The sequence below is a fragment of the Oreochromis niloticus genome, linkage group LG5 (genome assembly GCF_001858045.2).
Source record: "Oreochromis niloticus isolate F11D_XX linkage group LG5, O_niloticus_UMD_NMBU, whole genome shotgun sequence".
NCBI lineage: Eukaryota > Metazoa > Chordata > Actinopteri > Cichliformes > Cichlidae > Oreochromis > Oreochromis niloticus.
In genome coordinates, this window is record NC_031970.2 from 3748291 (window position 1) to 3767174 (window position 18884).

The following is an 18884-nucleotide window of genomic DNA, read 5'->3' on the forward strand; positions in this document are numbered from 1 at the left end:
TGTTTCGTTTCTTCTCAGAACTTCTACAAGTCAGAGATCAACAAGGAGGAGATGTACATCCGCTACATCCACAAACTGTGTGACATGCATTTGCAGGCGGAGAACTACACAGGTACAGCAGAATCAGTCATTCATGGCCACGAGCAGAACGTGTGACAAACACCAGGCTGACGCTCTCTGGGCTCCGTGTTTGTCTGCAGAGGCCGCGTTCACCCTGCTGTTATACTGGGAGCTGCTGCAGTGGGACGAGCGTCCTCTGAAGGAGTTCCTGCATTATCCTGCTCAGACCGAGTGGCACCGCAAGGAGGGGCTCTGCAGGAAAGTCATCCACTACTTCAACAAGGGGAAGGTGAGGGCGTGACACGGTCAGCGTGGGCTTTAGAGGTGACGAGCTGCTTCATTAATGGTGTGTGTATGCAGCATTTCTGTAGTCTTACTGATGGCTTACAGCTCAACATGAGTTTTGAAAGGTGATTTATAAATAAGTCTTTTTAATTATCATTTTATTGATTAATGAAATATTTTTTTAACTGAAGAAAAATGAAGCTGAGCTCAGCTCCGTCTGTTCTCTGCCACCCACAGTAGGCGTCACTCTCATCCTAATGTGCAGTCGTGTAAAGTCTCACTCTGACATATCTGCTGTTCCTGCCATGTAACGGTACCTGCTGTTTCCACCTGTGCAACCCCCACATTATCCACTAGAGGGCTCTTTGGGGCATCCTCCAAAAATTGGGAACATTTCTATAAAATAAATGGTTTCAAACTTGAGTCGCCTGAGTGTTCAGTTTAATTTAATTTATTTATATAGCACCAAAACCCAGCAACAGCAGCCTCGGTGGGCTTTTTTATCTCTAGTTGAAATTCAATCATCTTAGCTTGTATTGCATCAGTCCTTCTCTACGAGACATCATCACCTATTTCATCCACAGATTTGTTTTAACCACCTTCACCTCTCGCCCGGAGCTTCTGATTCTCTGCATTAAACTTTTATATTAGGAGCTGCACCTTCACACTGTGTTACACTTTCTTATGGTCAAAATGTAAAAAATAACATGAAAAGAATTCTGCAAATGAACTGTCTAAAGCTAAACTTGAGCGGTGAACTAAAATTATGCATCTGATTTGCACGTTAAACGACTTCTTCCTTAAAATTTCCCACACAGACTGTTTACAGTTTGCTAACACCGGGGTGTCAGTCTCGGTTTTACAAGGTGCCAGTTTCAAAAGCAGCAACTACTTTCATGTTATACACTTGCTGGGTCTTCACACTCTATAAAGCACGGGGTCAGTATGTAAAGTATTATCTGATAACCAATCAGCAGTTAGTTATTTGTTCTGTTTTTGCTTCAAACATCTGCGCCTCCATGGTTTTGTGTGTTTGTGTGTCCTCAGTGTTGGGAGTATGGCATTCCTCTGTGCAGGGAGCTGGCCTTCCAGTACGAATCCCTGTACGACTACCAAAGTCTCAGCTGGATACGGGTGAGCCTCAACAACACTTACATCAAGAATCTTTTAGATCTTGAATATGATAAGGAAATATTAATGATTAGATTTCACAATCTTCCTCCATGGCCTGTACCTGCAGAAAATGGAGGCAGCCTATTACGACAACATCATGGAGCAGCAGCGCCTGGAGCCCGAGTTCTTCAGGGTCGGCTTCTACGGCAGGAAGTTCCCTTTCTTCCTCAGAGTGAGTGATGTCACTGTGCAGCATTTACACATGCCCGTTAACTCTATTTGAAGTTTTCTTCTGAGTAATTTTCCATTAGAAAAGAAAATGAAAGCCTTAATGGTTTCATGTCTCACAGAAGAAGACGTACGCCTTCCAGGGAAAAAGCTTTTTAAAACCTTAATGTGGAGCAAAGTGAGCAAACTTTCTGAGGATATTTCGATGGCTGCAGGGTGGATAGACTTGTTTCTAGAAGGACTTTGGTCAAGCTAGTAATTGACTGTAGATGCACGAGCTGCCACTTCTGAATTCAATGACCCAGGAAACAGCTGTTATGAAGCGAGAAGTAAACATGTTTACTGCTGCTGTAGAGCATTTTGGGATCCAGCCTCAAGTGGTCATTAGAGGAACTGCAGGTTTTGTTACTGCTTCAAGATTTCTGCTTTAAAAAATTAACATCTTATTCTTTTCTGTTTGTTTTTGATTCATCCGCTCTAGAACAAAGAGTTCGTCTGCCGTGGTCATGACTACGAAAGGTTAGAAGCCTTCCAGCAAAGGATGCTGGGAGAATTCCCGCAAGCCATTGCAATGCAGCACCCCAACCAACCAGACGAGGCCATCCTGCAGTGTGACGCACAGTGTATCCTTCAGCAGCAGAGCTGATGTTCATCCAAAGACTGCTCGATTTAAATATCAATCCACGCCTGACGTCCATGGAAACGTTTTGTTTGCTGTGTTATTGGCTTTCAGTTATATCTTTGACCTCCCTCCTCCTCGCCTCAGACCTGCAGATCTACGCAGTAACGCCAGTGCCGGACAGCGTGACCGTCCTTCAGATGGACCGTGTACCAGACCGCATTAAGAGCTTCTATCGAGTGAACAACGTTCGCCGCTTCCGTTACGACCGGCCCTTCCACAAAGGCCCCAAAGATCGAGACAATGAGTTCAAAGTGAGACAGAAAATGCTTTTTCCTCTTATTCTTTTATTAGATACTCAATGAATCAGCTTAACACAGTCCATTACTACAACCCAGCTGAACCTGCCTTTGTTTCTGTTCTTATGAATGACACACGATTTACAATATGAAATAACAAAACAAGATTTATATCCAGTGACTCATTAAAAAAAAATGTTTTACCTTATTTATCCAAGTTTTGCATTTCTTTAAGTTCCTTCCTGTGAAATGTATCTGACATCTCCCTCGTCTGTCTTTGCTTTCTGTCATTTCCATCCCGGACAGTAAAGACATCACACAGTGTGATCGTTTCACCTTCAACCTTCCTCGTGATTCAGCAGCTTACAGATAAACATTTAGCATCAAACGCCTGCGACTCTGTCAGTCCCTCACATCGTTGCGGAGGGTTTTTATCCACCTCTTTTTTACAGCGTTGCTTCAGTTCATTCAAATCTGCCTGCTTTTGTTGTGAACAGCTCTCTGAAGGCTGGATATTCAGTCAGCATGGCACATTTTGGCTGAAGTTTAGATGATTAATAAACCAGTTTCTCAACACTAATTAGTGATATTTCAGGAGATTTCGATGGCTGCTGATGTTACATGAAACCTTCTGAAGTCTGGACTGTTTGTCTCACTGCTTGTTGTGTTTTTCAGAGTCTGTGGATAGAAAGGACGACTCTCATCCTCACCCACCCTCTGCCCGGGATTTCCCGCTGGTTTGAGGTGGAGAAGAGAGAGCTGGTGAGCGAATGAAAAATATCTTTATAGATAAACAGATTCCATAAACTCAACAAATCTATTACGATATATTCTACTAAGTAATCTGAATGTTATTTCATATCCGTCTCTCACTTTGGCTCCTCGTCTCTCTCAGGTGGAGGTGAGCCCGTTAGAAAACGCCATCTCTGTGGTGGAGAATAAGAACCAGGAGCTGCGGACTTTGATCAGCCAGTACCAACACAAGCAGCTGCACGGCAACATCAACCTGCTCAGCATGACGCTCAACGGGGTCATCGACGCTGCTGTTAACGGAGGCATCGCCAGATACCAAGAGGTCAGACAAACAGTGAATTTCATGTCATCGCCCGCGTGAGGCTGAGTCACAGCAGTAAAATCTTACAGTGCATCACAGTGGGCAGCTTTATAGGCAGGTGAAGGAGGGGCCACAAAATGATTAAACCGCTGTTATTTTATCCACTCAGAAAACACTTTTTTTCTCATAGCATCACAAACGGTCCAGAATGCACTAACCTCAGTGACATGTTAGAGTTTCCTTTTACAAACAAAAGTACAGAACATGTATTTTAATACAAAGCACAGAATAATCTCTCTGAATCTGTGCGAATAAAATATGTATAAAATGGACTAAAAATGTTCATTTATATAAAGTTTGACTTTACTGTTTTCCTTCGTTTGCAGGCTTTCTTTGATAAGGAGTACATCACGAGCCACCCTGAAGACACTGAGAAGATCACACAGCTTAAAGACCTGATGCAGGAGCAGGTGAGATGTCGTTTGCTTTAATAACACAGCTCTGTCTTTTTGTCCTGAGATGCCAAGTAGACCAAGTTGGCTCCATATACTCATATTCATGCTCTATATGTGCTTCCACTGAAGCACATATAGAGCTGTAAGTGTGTTCAGATATAACCATGTGGAGAATTTGACCTTTAGTGTGAGACAAATGTCACGATGACCGGAATGAAGAAAAACCTCAGAATCCTGTAATATTTGAATCTATAGTTTTTGTTTTCATATATCTGCGTGCAGATGTATGTTATCATTCATGCTTTCACTGAACTGAAGGAAAGATTGTGGAAATTCTGTTTCCTGTGTAAACGCACAGGCGTCTCAGCTTTGTCAGTACAGTCATGTACAGCTGAGGGCAAAATTATTACCCCCGCTTATGAAATTAGACAACACTCTTGATTTCAATGTGAAAATGACCATTGACAGTAAGTCTTTGTTGTTTATAGTGTATCTGTTTCCAAAATAACAATGTTTAAGTTTAATTAGGATATTTTATTGATACAAAACAAGAAAGAAATGAGACATCCTAAATGATTAGCCCCATGGCCGTTAATAGTCTGTGGGCTGTCAGGCTGTGATGTGCCGCTCTTTAAGTAAAGGGGTTCCTCTGGGACGATGGCCCTGAAGCCCACCACGACGAAGAGCCGTCACAACTGTGTTCCTTGAAACATCAACTCCAGAAGAGGCCAGGTCAGCAACAATCATCTTGGGTTCCTTGCTGACATCTGTGACTATTTTCTTCTCCAGAGTTCTTGAAATCTTGCGCTTATGCCAAGGCCAGGTTTGTTTCTTAAAGAATTTGTCTCCTTATACTCGGCAATGATGCAACGTCCAGACTGATTTCCTTTGTCTCTGGCGTGGTGAGTAACAGTCGACCCTCTCATGTGTTCAGGTGCCCTGTTCCTTGGAGTCTTTTTAAGCTGATTGAATGTTGTTAGGAAGCCAACTGACAGCACAGGTGTGCTTTCAAAGGTCATTGGTTAATTACTGAAGGTGTTTTGAAAGTGAACATTCACATGTCGCTAATATTTTTGACAACCATATTTTTTACTATATTTGATATAAAGCGAGACTAAAAATGTATTTTATGTTACAAAATGTCTCAAAAGCTACTAAATAACACTGATGAATCTTTGATTATATCAAGTTTCATCAATGCTGCAAAAATTGGGAAGAAGTTTAGAAAATGTCCCATAATCCTGGGGGGGTAATTTCAGCCTCAGCTGAATCACTCAACCACACAGCTGATCGGAGGAGACGCTACTTGTTGAAAAGTTATGAATCAGCTGGTGGTCACAAGAAATCTGGAGCCTAAGGGCCACCGCCCCCCAACCTCACCCCCCTCTCCCGTGTCAGATTATTTGATCCACTAGAAAAACATTTGTCGACATGAAGCAAAAGTAAAACAGGTGAAACACTTGCATTAAAGTTTCCAAAGGAAGGATTTGTCTTTAAACCAACGTGAGCAACATCTTCGTCTTCATTCTTTCTCATACTAACAGGGTTCTTGTGTGAAATCTCGTCCGCTGATGTTTTTTAAAAACTGGTTTTCACACAGGTTCACATCCTGGGAGTCGGTCTGGCTGTGCATGAGAAGCTGGTGCACCCAGAAATGCGTCCTCTGCACAAGAAGCTGATAGATCAGTTCCAGATGATGAGGAGCAGCCTCTGCCATGTGAGCTCACAAAATAATATAATATTACAACCTCAGGGGGTACAAATACATACGCAGAGCTGTTGTTCTGATGTAACTCATGAACCAAAATTAACGCGTGTAGAAGAAGATTCATTATGGTGTAAACACGCTGGAAGGATGGATCTGCACGACTGCAGAGCTGAATTAGTTTCTTCTTCAAAGAGGATGTTAGCGTGCGCCAAGCTTAGAGACTACGTCACTGCAAAGAATCTGAACTCTTTGAATATTTCACCTCTGTTCATAATTTAGTTTTCCAGGCATTATTTTAACGTTCCAACCAGTGATTCTTCTGTCTGTGTGTACGCCCGAGGGCAGTGTGAATATTCAGAGCAGTGCTTCTATGTGTCTCTGCAGGGTCTGCCTGGTTTAGACAAGTCCGGCTCAGGGCCCAACACACCCAGAGGAATCCTGGCCACTCATGGCCCCATGAGCCCCGAGAGCTTCAAACTGATGCACCGACACAGGTCAGCAACACGCAGAGACTTAAAGTGCCTGTTCGACTCTCCTGCTTTAATCTTATTCAGCTACACCCTGATACACTCCTCAGTCTGCACCACCATGTCATCAAAACCTCACTCAGTATCTAAACATGTTGAAAACGTTTAAAAATATCCTCAAAGTCAGTTTCCTCTAAGTCTGCACAGAGGGTCGGGTCAAAGGGGCACGGATCAAGAGAGACAAAGAGGCCTCCAACCTTCCCTCTAAAGCTGTCACTGCCCTTCTAAATACAGGGAAAAAAAGGTTATCAAATCATATTCACCGAGTTTAGCTCCACTCCTCGGATTGGGTCTGCCGGCCCAACCAGGCAAACCTCCGGTTCTGGGCTTAGGACGAGTGGTGGCCTCAGAGGAGCCTCACTGGAATAAGAGATCAGCGACGGGTGGTTTGGGAGCGCTTCATGTCCCCATAAAGAGGCGTGTGAGGTGGCTGGGTAGAGTGAGGTCTGGGTATCACTCCAGGTTCTGTCCTGGTTGTCTCCACATCTTCTGCTGTGCTTCGTTGCATTTGATAGTTGGAAGCACTACTGTAAATATATAAAGCAGAAAAGAATGCATTCAATCACTAATAATCCTCATTAATTACTTTCATCTTGTTCTTAAATGGAACTGTTAAATTAAATGTGGTGAACACTGCAGTACCATCGACACCCTTCACAGTCAGCACACACTTCCTCACTGGCTTCACCTCCATCTGTTCTTCACCTGCTGTGCCTCATTAATGATCTTTGAGAAGTTCCTGCAGCATCTCTGCTGTCCTCTGCTCACATCGCACTTTCTGAAAATCTGCCATTTTCTCTTTCTCTCCTTCGTCCTTCACCAACACCACCCTGCATCGTGCTTCCTGCATGCTCATGGCCGACCGTCGCTCTCATTCTCACCGCATCACCTCATGCATGCCGGCTGTTTGGTTTTTGCTTCTTCTTTTTTGGTTTGCTCGGCCCTTCCCCTTCCTGCCTTCCTTCCTTTTCTTCTACCTGGAATTTCCCCTTTCTCCCCCCGCCCTCCTTCTCTTTACCCTCCCTGTTTCCTCTCTTCTTTTTTCCTCCTTTCGTTCCCTCCTCCCAGTCCCATAGCTGTTCTGACTCCTGTGCGCAACTCCTCCTCCTCTCTCTCCTCTCACAACTCCAGTGAGATGGGAAACGTTGGCAATCTGCTGATCCTGGCTGACGGCATGGTGGTGGAACACCCCGAGGACTTCTACCGCATGCAGGTCAGTGAAAAACGTGATTCCCAGAGAGGAAACGCATTTGTTGCAAGAAACAAGAAACACTCCATATATCACATATGAATATAAAAGACTGTAATATTATCATGTCCAGCTTTTTCTGCACAGCTGAGCATCGCTCCTCGATTACCTCACATTATTGTAATCTATATGTACAATATTGTATTCGAATTTCTTGGAACTGCAGGCGAGCCTGTCCTCCTCCAGTCTTAGCTCCACCCACTCTGCGCCTTCTCAGATGATAAACTCCGCCCCCTCAACCATCAGAGGTGAGCGGCCCATGGAAGATTTTTAAAAATATATTTAGCTTTCTGATATTTTCTTTCAGACACATTTCTCACTTCTGTAATCTGTCCGTCTGCAGTCGGCTCTCCGTCTCTGCCTGACAAATACAGACACAACAGAGAGATGCTGATGCTGCTGCCGCCGCACAGAGACAGGCCGAGCAGCGCGATGTACACCAACATCACAGACAATGGACAGGTAAAGCAGTGGAGCGGGAATCCTGAACTACAGCAGTGACTTGTCTGACAAATCAAGATCTGATTTATTAAAAGTTGCAAGTACGTCACATGCAGAGGGTAAAGTGGGATTTGACAGGTGGGGAAACTGGAAGCTCTTGTTTTGTGCACAGAGATTAGTTTTGTTTGTGCTGGACTGTGATCAGCTGACCTGTGATGCTGCAGGTGCTTTTCGTGGATTCGACCTACCCTCAGATATTCTTCTAAATATTTTCAAATGCAGTCATGTTCAGTTCTTTACTGAGCTGAAGGCGGATTAAAGTCTGATTCAGGTGATCGCTGTGGTCTCTCTAACAAGCTCATGGTCTCCTCCTCAGCCACCAAACTTCCAGCGGGCTTTGTTCCACCAGGTGATCGGTCCATGCAAACCCTGCAGCGACCCAAACCTCTCTGTGGCTGAGAAAGGTCGGCAAACACACACACTACAGAATATTTCTGTAAAAATGTCATCTATTCATCTTCTCCACTCCACCCGTCTTCACTTTCTGCCCTCCAGTCCTGACCACTCCCAGTAGTTGGAGTTTGGACAGCGGTACCAGAGAAGCCCTCCCTTTCCTTTCCTCCCACGTTGGCAGTGTCATGGCTCCACCTGTTCCACCACGCAACCTGCCTCAAGGTACAAAACTACTGTGTGTGTGTGTGTGTGTGTTTCAGTTTGTCTCTGTGTTGTGGACTGATTTCCCACCAAGCATGAATCAAACTTTGCCAGATGCTGAAGCGTTAAATCTTTCTATGTCATTCTTTTACATCTAAAACCGTCTGAAACGTGAAAGGACTTCCTCTTTATCGCCTCAGTGGATTTGAACTCACAACCTTCGTACTGTGAAACAATAATCCTAAAAACAGCTGCGTGAGTGTGTCAGTGAGACGTAACCCAGGGAGAACCACACATGCAGAGCTGGATGATCATGACCACCAAGAGAATGTACCGTTTGTCCCCCTCACACAGCTCAGCTACAGAGAAACACCTCAGGCTACAGTGTTAGACAGAATTAATGTCTAATGTAGACAATGTTTACTAGATATTTACTAAACTCCACTTTTTAACCAAATTTAGACATGAAGCCATGTGACTGAACGCCTTTAGCCCAGAAAGTGTCATCCTGCTGGGTTTGTTTTGTGCGAGAGCGAAACGTTGATTCTTCTGCATCATATTGTGTGTGGGGAATCCCCACAGGTTCCCCTGCAGTGTGTTTGTGTGGGAGACTCTGTAACGTACCCTCTGAAGTGGTTCGGGTTTTCCCGCCTGTGGTCTAAACTGCACCGGGTCAGAAAACATGACTCTATTATCTGAGGCAGAATTCAGGGGAGATTCATCTCCTCTGTTATGTTCATTTGTTCCTCCGTTCTTTGTTCCTGATCTCTGTTAGATTAGCTCCACATGATTCATGATCCCTGTGTATCTAATGCTGCCTCTCAGTTCGTCTTCTGTCTGAAAACAGCTGTTTTAACAGAAAAGTATTAACAGAAAATGGCTGGGCCTCTCCTCTCCGTGACTTCTATGATCGGGGATTCAAAGCAGCTCTGCTTTTCATTCAGGAGTATTTGTGACGATGCAGACTCGTATTAGTCCCTCACAGAAACCTTTAAAAACCACCGAACACTCTTTCTCGGTTTTGCAAATCGTGTTATTCAAAACTTTGAGCACCAAGAGTGAAAGTTCAGGTACATGAAGTGTTTATGAAGCGTTTGGTGGTTCCTGTAACCTCAGAGGAGACGTCTGCACGGCTCGAAGCACAGAGAGAAAGAAAGGAAGCGTTCAGAGTGAACTTTGGTTAATTTGATCTCGTTTTCACTGCACACAGACACACACAGACACACACTATATACCACTGCAATCAAACAGTTTAAATGCTATCAGAGCTGAACACCTCCCCTCCTCCACACACTCCTCCAACTCACCCTCTTTCCTGTTTTAACCCCACCCACTTGCCTCTACTTTCTTGTTCTCCCCTCTCTGACCTTCGTCCCCCCTTGCCCCTCCTCCCACCTCCTCTTCCTCCTCCTCTCTGGTCTGAAATGTGTGTGAGTGTGTGCGAGTTTCTCTCAGTCAGTCCTGCTGTGTCTCCCCCTGTAGGGCAACACCTGTCGATGCACTTTGACGCTTTCCACCACCAGGTCAGCGACCTCCCTCCAGCTCTCCCCGCGCGCTCTTTAAGAAAGGTACCCTTCTCCTCCTCTTCCTCCTCCTCCTCCTCCTCCTGCCTGCTGTCTGTCTGGATGAAGTTTGTCTGTCAGTCCATTAGTGTGTGTGTGTGTGTGTGTGTGTGTGTGTGTGTGTGTATGCACTCACAAATCAGTGCACATTACTGTCTGTGTGTTTTTCTTTGTGTCCATGTTTTTGTTTCTTTTAAATGAAGCATCAGTGTTCACAGCTGAGTCTGCAGCACCAGCTGAAAATAACTTTACAGTTTATTCACCAACAGTTAAGACAAATACGTCTGTGAGGAGCTTTGTGTCTTTTTCTGTTCAGTTGTAAACCTTCGTGTCCTGTTCCTGATCACATCAGCAATATTTGATTTATTGATTTCATGTTTCCTTTTTCCTCTTTTTTTAACAAACACTCCAGAATCCTGCTTTTTGTGTTACTTGGTACATTTATAGTTTAAAGTTTGCCTGTTAATGTATACTGTCAGTGTTTTGCTTCTACACTTCAATCAGAAATGATTATAGTTAGAAATCATTAATTGTAAATAAGTTCTAATCTTCGTGTTTATGCATGAGAAAAATCAGAATGTGGCCGACCTGCTTTGTTAAATATTAAAAGAAATATCGACACAGATTAAACATATTTAATAAAACTGCAGCTGTTAATCACAGATTCTGTGTTAGTGATTGTTTGTGTGACTCTCCCTCGCCTCTCTCTCCAGTCTCCCCTGCACCCTATACCTGCCTCGCCCACCAGTCCACAGTCCATCCTGGATGGCAGTAACTCCAACCTGTCAGGCAGCGCCAGCTCCGGAGTCTCCTCTCTCAGTGAGAGCAACTTTGGTGGCCCCGCCTCCTCCTCTGACCCCACCGCCAGCCGCACAGACACCCTGGAGTCCGTCCCCAGCAGCCAGGCTTGGACCACCGACCAGGAGGACCTTGACTCACCTTACCAGCCCGTCAGGTACAGCGTCTCCGAACCTGAAGTCCTGGACGGAGTCAAGCCCCCGCCCTGCCGCAGCCACTCTGCCCCGGGAGGCGTCACCCCGGCTCAGGCGGGGTCCCAAATCCAGCCCCAGGCTCCGGGTTCGGCCTCCATCGGAGTTCAACAAATGCAGCAGCAGGATGTGCTGCCATACCCCCAACACCCCCACTACTACCACCAACTCCACCATCACTTCCACCCACACTACATCCCCCACCACCCGCCTCTCTACCACCTCCATGAGCCTCCGGCGCTGCCCCCTAAACCCTACCTCCGAGAGGGCTGCATCCCTGAAGAGGACTCCCTGATCGGCCAGTCTGCAGCGCCTCCACCTCCCGCACCGCGGCCCATGCCACGCAAGATCTCCCAGCCCATAATCGCAGCCACCAAGGATGAGCAGGCTAAAGTGGCGTGGGAGCACGGCATCGGTGAGGAGTAGGACGCCTCCTCATGGTTTGTAGAGACAGATAACAAACTCTTCTCAAAAGAGAGAAAGAAAAGACATGAGAGCGAGAGCCAAACTAAAAACTGGGTCATGAAGTTGAGGGAAGCTCTGATTCACCCCCAGCTGTCCTCCAGTTACCACTAAAGGTTTCAGTCTGCTCTCGCACACTCCATCGGGCTAACGAGTCCTTGACCTCTGAGATGTGTTTCCTTTAACCAAACAGTCCTCATGTCACTGCATCCTGATTCTTTACTTCTTATATGTGCAGACGGGGGTTTAACCTGAGAAAATGCTGCTCAGCTTTTTCACTAAATTCATGATTACACCTGAAACAGAACCCGGGATTTTACGAAGGGATTTCTAGTCAAAAAAAAAAAAAAACCCTCGAAGATTTAAAGGCAAACGGCACTTTAAAAACATTTTTATTTATGTACAAATAAAACCTATAGACACAGAACGGTCAAAGCAGGGATGTTATACTGAAGGATTGTTTAGATCAGTGATTCCTAAAGTGTGGGCCGCTGCCCCTTAGTGGGCTGTGAAGGTACTGCGGGGTGTCCTCCAGAGGCCAGATTCCATGAACCTCCATGATACAACATTTTACAACATCTGGAGTTTATTTGTGTGGGAATCTTCACATATCCTAAAAAACCTGTAAAAGGACAAACTGCAGGTTTGTGAAGGACTTTCCCTCCTCCCTCGCTGAGCAGACACAATAAGCACAACAAGAAGTTATTTCATGAGATTTCACGTTATTGTCCGTGATATATTCTTTTTATACCCGTGTATTTCCTTTCACTGCCCCGATAATTGACGTGTCACTTAATCGCATGTTTTCCTTTCTGCGTCACTGCAGATTAACTAAGAAAGGAAAATCATTTCCTTTGTATCCACTTCACCCAGTTAAGTAATCTCCCTGTATTTCAGTTTTTGTTAAAGCCATTGGATAAAAGCCAGACTTTAGGAAAGTGCCTGTCCTGCAGTGAACAAAATGTGGGACACTGTCTCGATGTGGGACGAGGGGACCAAAGGTCAGTCTCATGTGGACTCCAGTTTAGCAGCTTTAAGTTTGGGAATCACTGATTTAGATGATTTAAAAAGATGAAAACAAAAGGCCAAAATTAAAGCAAATAACTAATGATGATTATTTCTTTCACATAAACAGCGGCTATAAAGGCATCGGTTAAAGATACTTTTTGTAACGATGTAAATAAAATGTTCACCACCAGGGGGCAGCGTTTGAACAAAAAGGTAATACACCAAAGTACGGCCGGGACCTCGTTTGACTACGGTTGATATCTTAACAGAAAACACAGATAGTTTTGGACATAAAGTCATGCTGGTATTTATATTCTGTTAACTTTTGTTAATCTTAGAAAACAGGAAGTTACAAAAAGTACCTTTAAGTTTTTTTTTATGCAAACAGAGCGACGGCTTTCGAAGATTTTCAGTCACTTTTTCCTGAAATGTTGAAGATAAACGACAGAGATGAGAAGTGTTTATATTTAAGAGAGAATGTAGATACATGTAATACAGTATAAAGAAGTATATGCATATAATTTATATTCAGCCGTTATACTTTTGATTGAAGAAATGTGCAGATGGCTTTCTGAGCCAACAGTAGCCGCTTCATCAGACGCGATGTGCTCTTCACAACAGCTGAAGGTTTTATTGCAGCTCCTGAAAACAGGAGCGAGGGAACGATTGATCTGAGGGTTTTTTAAAGCTGACGATGCGTTCAGCGGAAGAACCTGTAAATATGTGCGAGGCGTCCGACTGCTGGTATTTTTAGGGATATTAACTGAAGTAAATCTACACCTTTTTTGGCATTTTTTCTATGAAAGTAATGACTGTACATTTTTTAATCAGGGTACTGTTTTGTATGCATGTTCACTGAACAGAGACTGTGAGATGAAGCACTGGAGAAATACTGTACTGTGCACTGATGTCTTTGTAGTCTAGGAAACTTTGAACACCAAGGATGTTGAATCAGCAGGATTTAGTAGTAGACGTGTAAAAGTACTGCAAAGGGTCATACTTTTGTATTTTACTGTTTTGTTTTAAATATTCTTTTTACATTTAGCACTCAGATTGTGAGCAGACTGTCATCCTGATCACTTCGCCCCTTTTTTAGGTTGAACAGCCGTTAGCTCACGTAGCTAAAATCCTGGTTGTGCTCTGCCTGGTGTCTGATCATCTTCTCACATTTTGCATGGTGAAGCTGATCGTTGTGTTTGAGCTTTGTCCTGTTTTGGTTCCTCCTAAAGGTGCAGAAAACTCAGAATCCTGAATCAGTGTCATATTGTGTTGGTGACGATGGCTGACAGCACTGTACTTTGTAGTTTTGAACTTAAGTCCAGCTAAATTTAGATTAATCCATTACAGAAAATAGTCCCCAAAATCTGTTTCCCCTGTGAGGCTAAATAATAATAATAACACTATTTCTTTGCAAAGTGCTTTGACAGAAAGGCAAAAATAGAAAAATGCATTTCAACAGGAAGCTGCACATCGGGGCGAGGAGCGAGCTGGGACAAATTAAAAGTTAAGACAGAAGAGAACAACGATGAAATAAATCAAATCAACATTGTCTACATAAAGGGCTGAAAGCAAAAAACCTACGTTAGAACAATAAAATAGGGGATACATGCATAAGTAAATATAGGCATCACATAAAAATATGTCTATGAAAAAGTGAGTCAGGTTGAGACATTTTAGATTTAAGGATTAATGACCTGAGTACGCGCTCTGCCTCGTATGGCTTTGGCTGCTGTAGAGAAGCTGAAGGTTTGTTTTCAGTGAAACGATGAGACTGCGTGTGTGAGCGCGTCTGCACATTTACAACCGTCACAAACTTTACTTCATCCATTAAATCATTTTCAGGAGTTACTAAAGTCGACCAGTTCTGGATGTTCTGACTCTGTCACACCAGGATGCATGTGCGCAGTAAACACAAACATAGTTTTGTTTACAAAGAGCAGCCAGTCTAAAGAGACGGGCACTAAAGCAGCTTGTTTCAGACACATTGCAGTATTATTTTTAACTATGAGTCATACAAAGCTGCTCTGGGAGAGTCCAAACATGGACTCCAAATATAGAGCTGGAAATGAGCAGAGCGGGTCCACTTTAAATATTCAGCTCCTGTAATGTCAGTGAACGTGTGTGCTGCATTCACTGACCCAGTAAGCCACATGGAACAACAGCCATCATTCAGACAGTTCTTGCACATGTGCATTTCCTGCTGCGGCGCATGGTGTGAGCTGTGTGAACAGTGATACGGGCCCGCTGCTTGATTTATCCACCATAAACATACGAGTGAAGCAGTGATGGTTAAAGATGTTTAGTGGAAGTTTAGAGCTTGACTTTCAGTGGAGCTCTGCGTCCGATGAGTGTTTCCAGTCACTTTATTCCCCACTTATAAAAGTTAAAGCCATGAAACTGTCCTGTGGCTCACACAGACGCTGCACCACAGCCCAGACAGTTTGCAGCCTTTGTGAAACAACATGAGAGAAAACTGCTGAATTCATGAAGTCGGGTGTTTGGTGAACCGATGATGTTACAGGTGAATTATGCAGCACGGCTCGAGTTACCTCCTTGAACCTTTCTGTTTTTAGATTTTTATCTTCACGTTTTATTGGTTTCTTCTACTTTTAGTTATAAATGTCATTTAAAATAATTTTAGTTCATTTATTCCCTGAATGATCGACTCTTTCATCCTTGTGTGAAGAGTTCGAGTTGATTGTTGCAGATTGAGTCCTGTTGAAACTGAAACCCATATTAACACTCAGTGCAGCTGATGGTGGATTCATGCGCTGTGTGTATTTACAGCGATATAGAAAGTTGTTACAGACTCGCACTGACGCCTTTATGTTTATGCCAACAACATATAATCTTACCTCTGTTTTAAACAGCTTTGAGTGCTCTCAAAGTTTTTCTCACAGCACATTTGTCATGCTTGTTGCCTTTGCAAAACATGAAGATTGATATTAATATGTTTAAGTTTATACAAAGCCAGATTTAGAAATCACCTCATTGCATTTTCTTCCTGCAACCTTTACCTACAGTTCACATAACGCACCGGAAGGTTGAATTTTTTATCACTTTTCTGTCATTCTGTGTTGTTTATCTGCAAAGCTCCTGATGCAGTCGTGCCGACCCATTTATGTTTGATCCTTCTGAGCCTACAAAGAGCTGTGAGCAGGGATGCTGTAAATAAATGACACAGGCAGGTTAGAGAAGCTTTTCAGCAATGAGAAACTGCAATAATGAAGATGTGTGCTGTTACGGCAGTTTGTGAGAGAGTGTGTGTTATATCAGGATCGAATTACACCAGAGGGAGAGAGAGAAGTCACACACCAGTTTACTAAAGAAAAGTTCACAGCAGAATTAAATGTACATTATTTTCTCCTGATTTTTAGTTCTGTTCATCCTTTTAGAACATTTTGATATCTGCCGTCTTTTAAATATATCTGAGCTAAACTGAGATTGTTGACAGCTACTGAGAAATAAAGAAAAAGCAACAACCTATTGAAGATGTTTCATGTGGGAACTATTTTCTTTTCCCTGAACTAAACCTGCCAACCGAATCACTCTGCAGGAGAAAATGTGCCTTTGCAAGGCCCAATCACAGTGTCCCACTCAGGATCAGCCCTCACACATTTAAATGATGTCCTCTATGTTTGCAGCAAAAATGTGAATCAGCATGTTGTCACATATTTACATGCATATGCTGCAATCACGCACGCATAGATTTTCTTTTGCCTTTTGTGTCGTTGCTCCTTTTGTCTTGTTGCGTTACAGTTTTATTCTGGTGCTTTTGTTTCTTATCCCGTTTGTTTTGTCCTGTGAGTGGACACTGGGATTGAGTCTGTATATAAAGGATGGCTGTAGCTTCCACGTCTGAAAATTAAAACAAAGCTGGAAGTTGCGTTCTTTCCAGTGGCCACTAGGGGGCAACTGTTTGTCCTGCAAAAAAAGTCTGAGAAAACAACCCCCGCAGCTTGAACTATGACCTCAGTAAATATTTACCTGATGAGTCTCACTAGTGTCAGGACTTTAATTTTATCAGCTGTCGTTCTATTGAAGACAAACGAGTAGATAAAAGAGATGTGTAAACGGTTACTACGGTTACCACAGTTAAAATGACATCTTTGATTTTGCTGTGAACTCTTGCTTTAAACAAACGGTCCTGCACACTCGGTCTGCAGAGATGAAGTGTTCAGATTTCAGTGAATCAAACTGGAAGCAGGTGAAGATGAACTATGCAAATCAGAGGTTTGTTTGCAGGACGTTCAGTTCATTCTTTTGTTCTTTGGCTTGAACGTGTCGGATGGCAGGAAAATTAAAAGTAGTTTGGTACTTTTTTAAAGAAAGTAAGTTTTGTGTGAAACTAAAACCACTGACCCCACCCAGTCTGTGTTTGCTTTAAAAGGAGGAACGTGGAGGGAAATCCGACGGAGCTCACAGAGGAGACGGGTTGATTTCTTTGTACATAAACGAGGAGAGGGCATATTTATCGCGGGCATAGAGGGCAAACCTCGTATACATGTAGACTGTGGTCGTCTCGCCTTGTGTTTCCTGATGTAAACCAGTTCATTTTGTCAAATTATCCTGATCATTTCAGGGCAGCTGAGCAGACGTTTATTATGATTTTGTGTATTTTGCATCAATGACAAATCTAGATAGTTCCAACGATGGCACTCCTTTGTATGACGACGCTAATAGTGTTTCTTGTATATAAAAGTCTTTGTTGTGTTAGCATGGGTATAAACTGTGACGTGTATGATGGTAGATGTAAATACTCACGTTTTTCCTACTCACTAAACAAACTGCTGTGTTGTGGATTCATGATTAATGACAAACATTAAACGATAAAGTTTTATTGACTCAGACTGGATTCAGCCTGTTGTTATTTCACGTTTGCTGCTATAAAGTTCAGTTTTTGTTTAATTCATGCAGTCATGACCACAGATACTCAATTAAAGACATAAATTTAGAACTTCCTCCAATAAATCTGAACCTTATTAAAAATCCACTTTAAATCATTTTTAAAGTTATTCTTCTTAAACATTTGTTGGAGATCTTAAAGTCTGTTGATGTTGTTTAATGGCTTTGATTAGTGTAATATTTTGTCAATGATAAATAACTATAAAAGGAAATCTCCAAAAGTTGAATCTGTTCATCTGGACGTAGCGTTTTGTGGGAGAAATGTTTCATCACTCATCCAAGTGACTTCTTCAGTCTCAGCTGACTGCAGGTTTCAATCTTATAAACAGTACATTTGCATAATGAGTGAAACCAGCCCACTGTGATTGCAGCCATTCCCCAACTCTCTGTGAATGGTACTCATGGCCATTGATCAGTGGGTTTTGGTCAATGGTCATGAGAATTTGCATAATTATGATTAAGTAACTGACCTCACAGCCCATTGTTCCTTCAGTGGCTGGTTTCAGTCATTATGCAAATATACTGTTTATAAGATTGAAACCTGCAGTCAGCTGAGACTGAAGAAGTCACTTGGATGAGTGATGAAACATTTCTCCCACAAAACGCTACGTCCAGATGAACAGATTCAACTTTTGGAGATTTACTTTCCTGGATGATTGAGCATGCATCAAGACGTAAAAGGAAATGCAGTACAAAGGCAAACACAGAGTTTGTACAAACACTTCTTATTGTTTTTAACTCTTTTGTGCAAGGTGAACTTGAGTGTTTTGAAAGACATCTAAAATAAAATGTATTCATATTGTTTATCGTGTCTATGCTCAATCATCCAGGTAAGGAAATCCCGAACAGTTGATTCTGTTCATCTGGATATAGAGTTTTCAGCTACCATAGGCTGAGAGGCGGGTACACCCTGGACAGGTTGCCAGTCTGACGCTGGTCTAACACAGTGAGACAGACAGCCAGTCTCACCTATGAGCAGTTTAGCGTTGCCAATTAACCCACAGACCCCACTGTCAGGTTGGCTGGTGGTCATGAGTCAATTCAACCAAAATGGCGTGAGACTGAGAACCCAACACCTCTAAAAGCAGCTGGCTTCCTTTTATCCTCAACCCGATTCAGGTGTCTGGCATTCCAGATGCCTGCGATTCAGCATCTGGAATAGCCCAAGTCTGAGGTCAGCAAACCAAATGAAAAAATAAACATCCACACGAACAAACACGTGAAAGACATATTTATATTTGTACCAAGTCCTATAAATAATTCAAT

General features: G+C 43.1%; 1 protein-coding gene across 7 annotated transcripts in view; it reads left to right on the forward strand.

Moving 5' to 3' along the window:
- The window catches only part of LOC100707136 (dedicator of cytokinesis protein 3), a 297568-nt gene extending 280005 nt beyond the window's left edge, over nucleotides 1-17563 (forward strand). For 4 of the 7 annotated variants that reach the window (XM_019356781.2, XM_019356779.2, XM_019356782.2 and 1 more), the window contains 18 exons: nucleotides 19-112; nucleotides 201-349; nucleotides 1393-1479; nucleotides 1586-1690; nucleotides 2168-2309; nucleotides 2453-2619; nucleotides 3280-3366; nucleotides 3500-3679; nucleotides 4045-4128; nucleotides 5714-5830; nucleotides 6185-6315; nucleotides 7417-7561; nucleotides 7764-7845; nucleotides 7941-8059; nucleotides 8415-8502; nucleotides 8594-8713; nucleotides 10175-10260; nucleotides 10968-17563. In XM_019356781.2, coding sequence (XP_019212326.1) covers nucleotides 19-112; nucleotides 201-349; nucleotides 1393-1479; nucleotides 1586-1690; nucleotides 2168-2309; nucleotides 2453-2619; nucleotides 3280-3366; nucleotides 3500-3679; nucleotides 4045-4128; nucleotides 5714-5830; nucleotides 6185-6315; nucleotides 7417-7561; nucleotides 7764-7845; nucleotides 7941-8059; nucleotides 8415-8502; nucleotides 8594-8713; nucleotides 10175-10260; nucleotides 10968-11669 — 2685 coding nt within the window. In that variant the 3' untranslated portion in view covers nucleotides 11670-17563. The remainder of the gene's footprint in view (nucleotides 1-18; nucleotides 113-200; nucleotides 350-1392; nucleotides 1480-1585; nucleotides 1691-2167; nucleotides 2310-2452; nucleotides 2620-3279; nucleotides 3367-3499; nucleotides 3680-4044; nucleotides 4129-5713; nucleotides 5831-6184; nucleotides 6316-7416; nucleotides 7562-7763; nucleotides 7846-7940; nucleotides 8060-8414; nucleotides 8503-8593; nucleotides 8714-10174; nucleotides 10261-10967) is intronic. The other 3 variants (XM_019356780.2, XM_019356783.2, XM_019356784.2) reach the window with 3 other exon arrangements.
- The last annotated feature ends 1321 nt before the right edge of the window (nucleotides 17564-18884 follow it).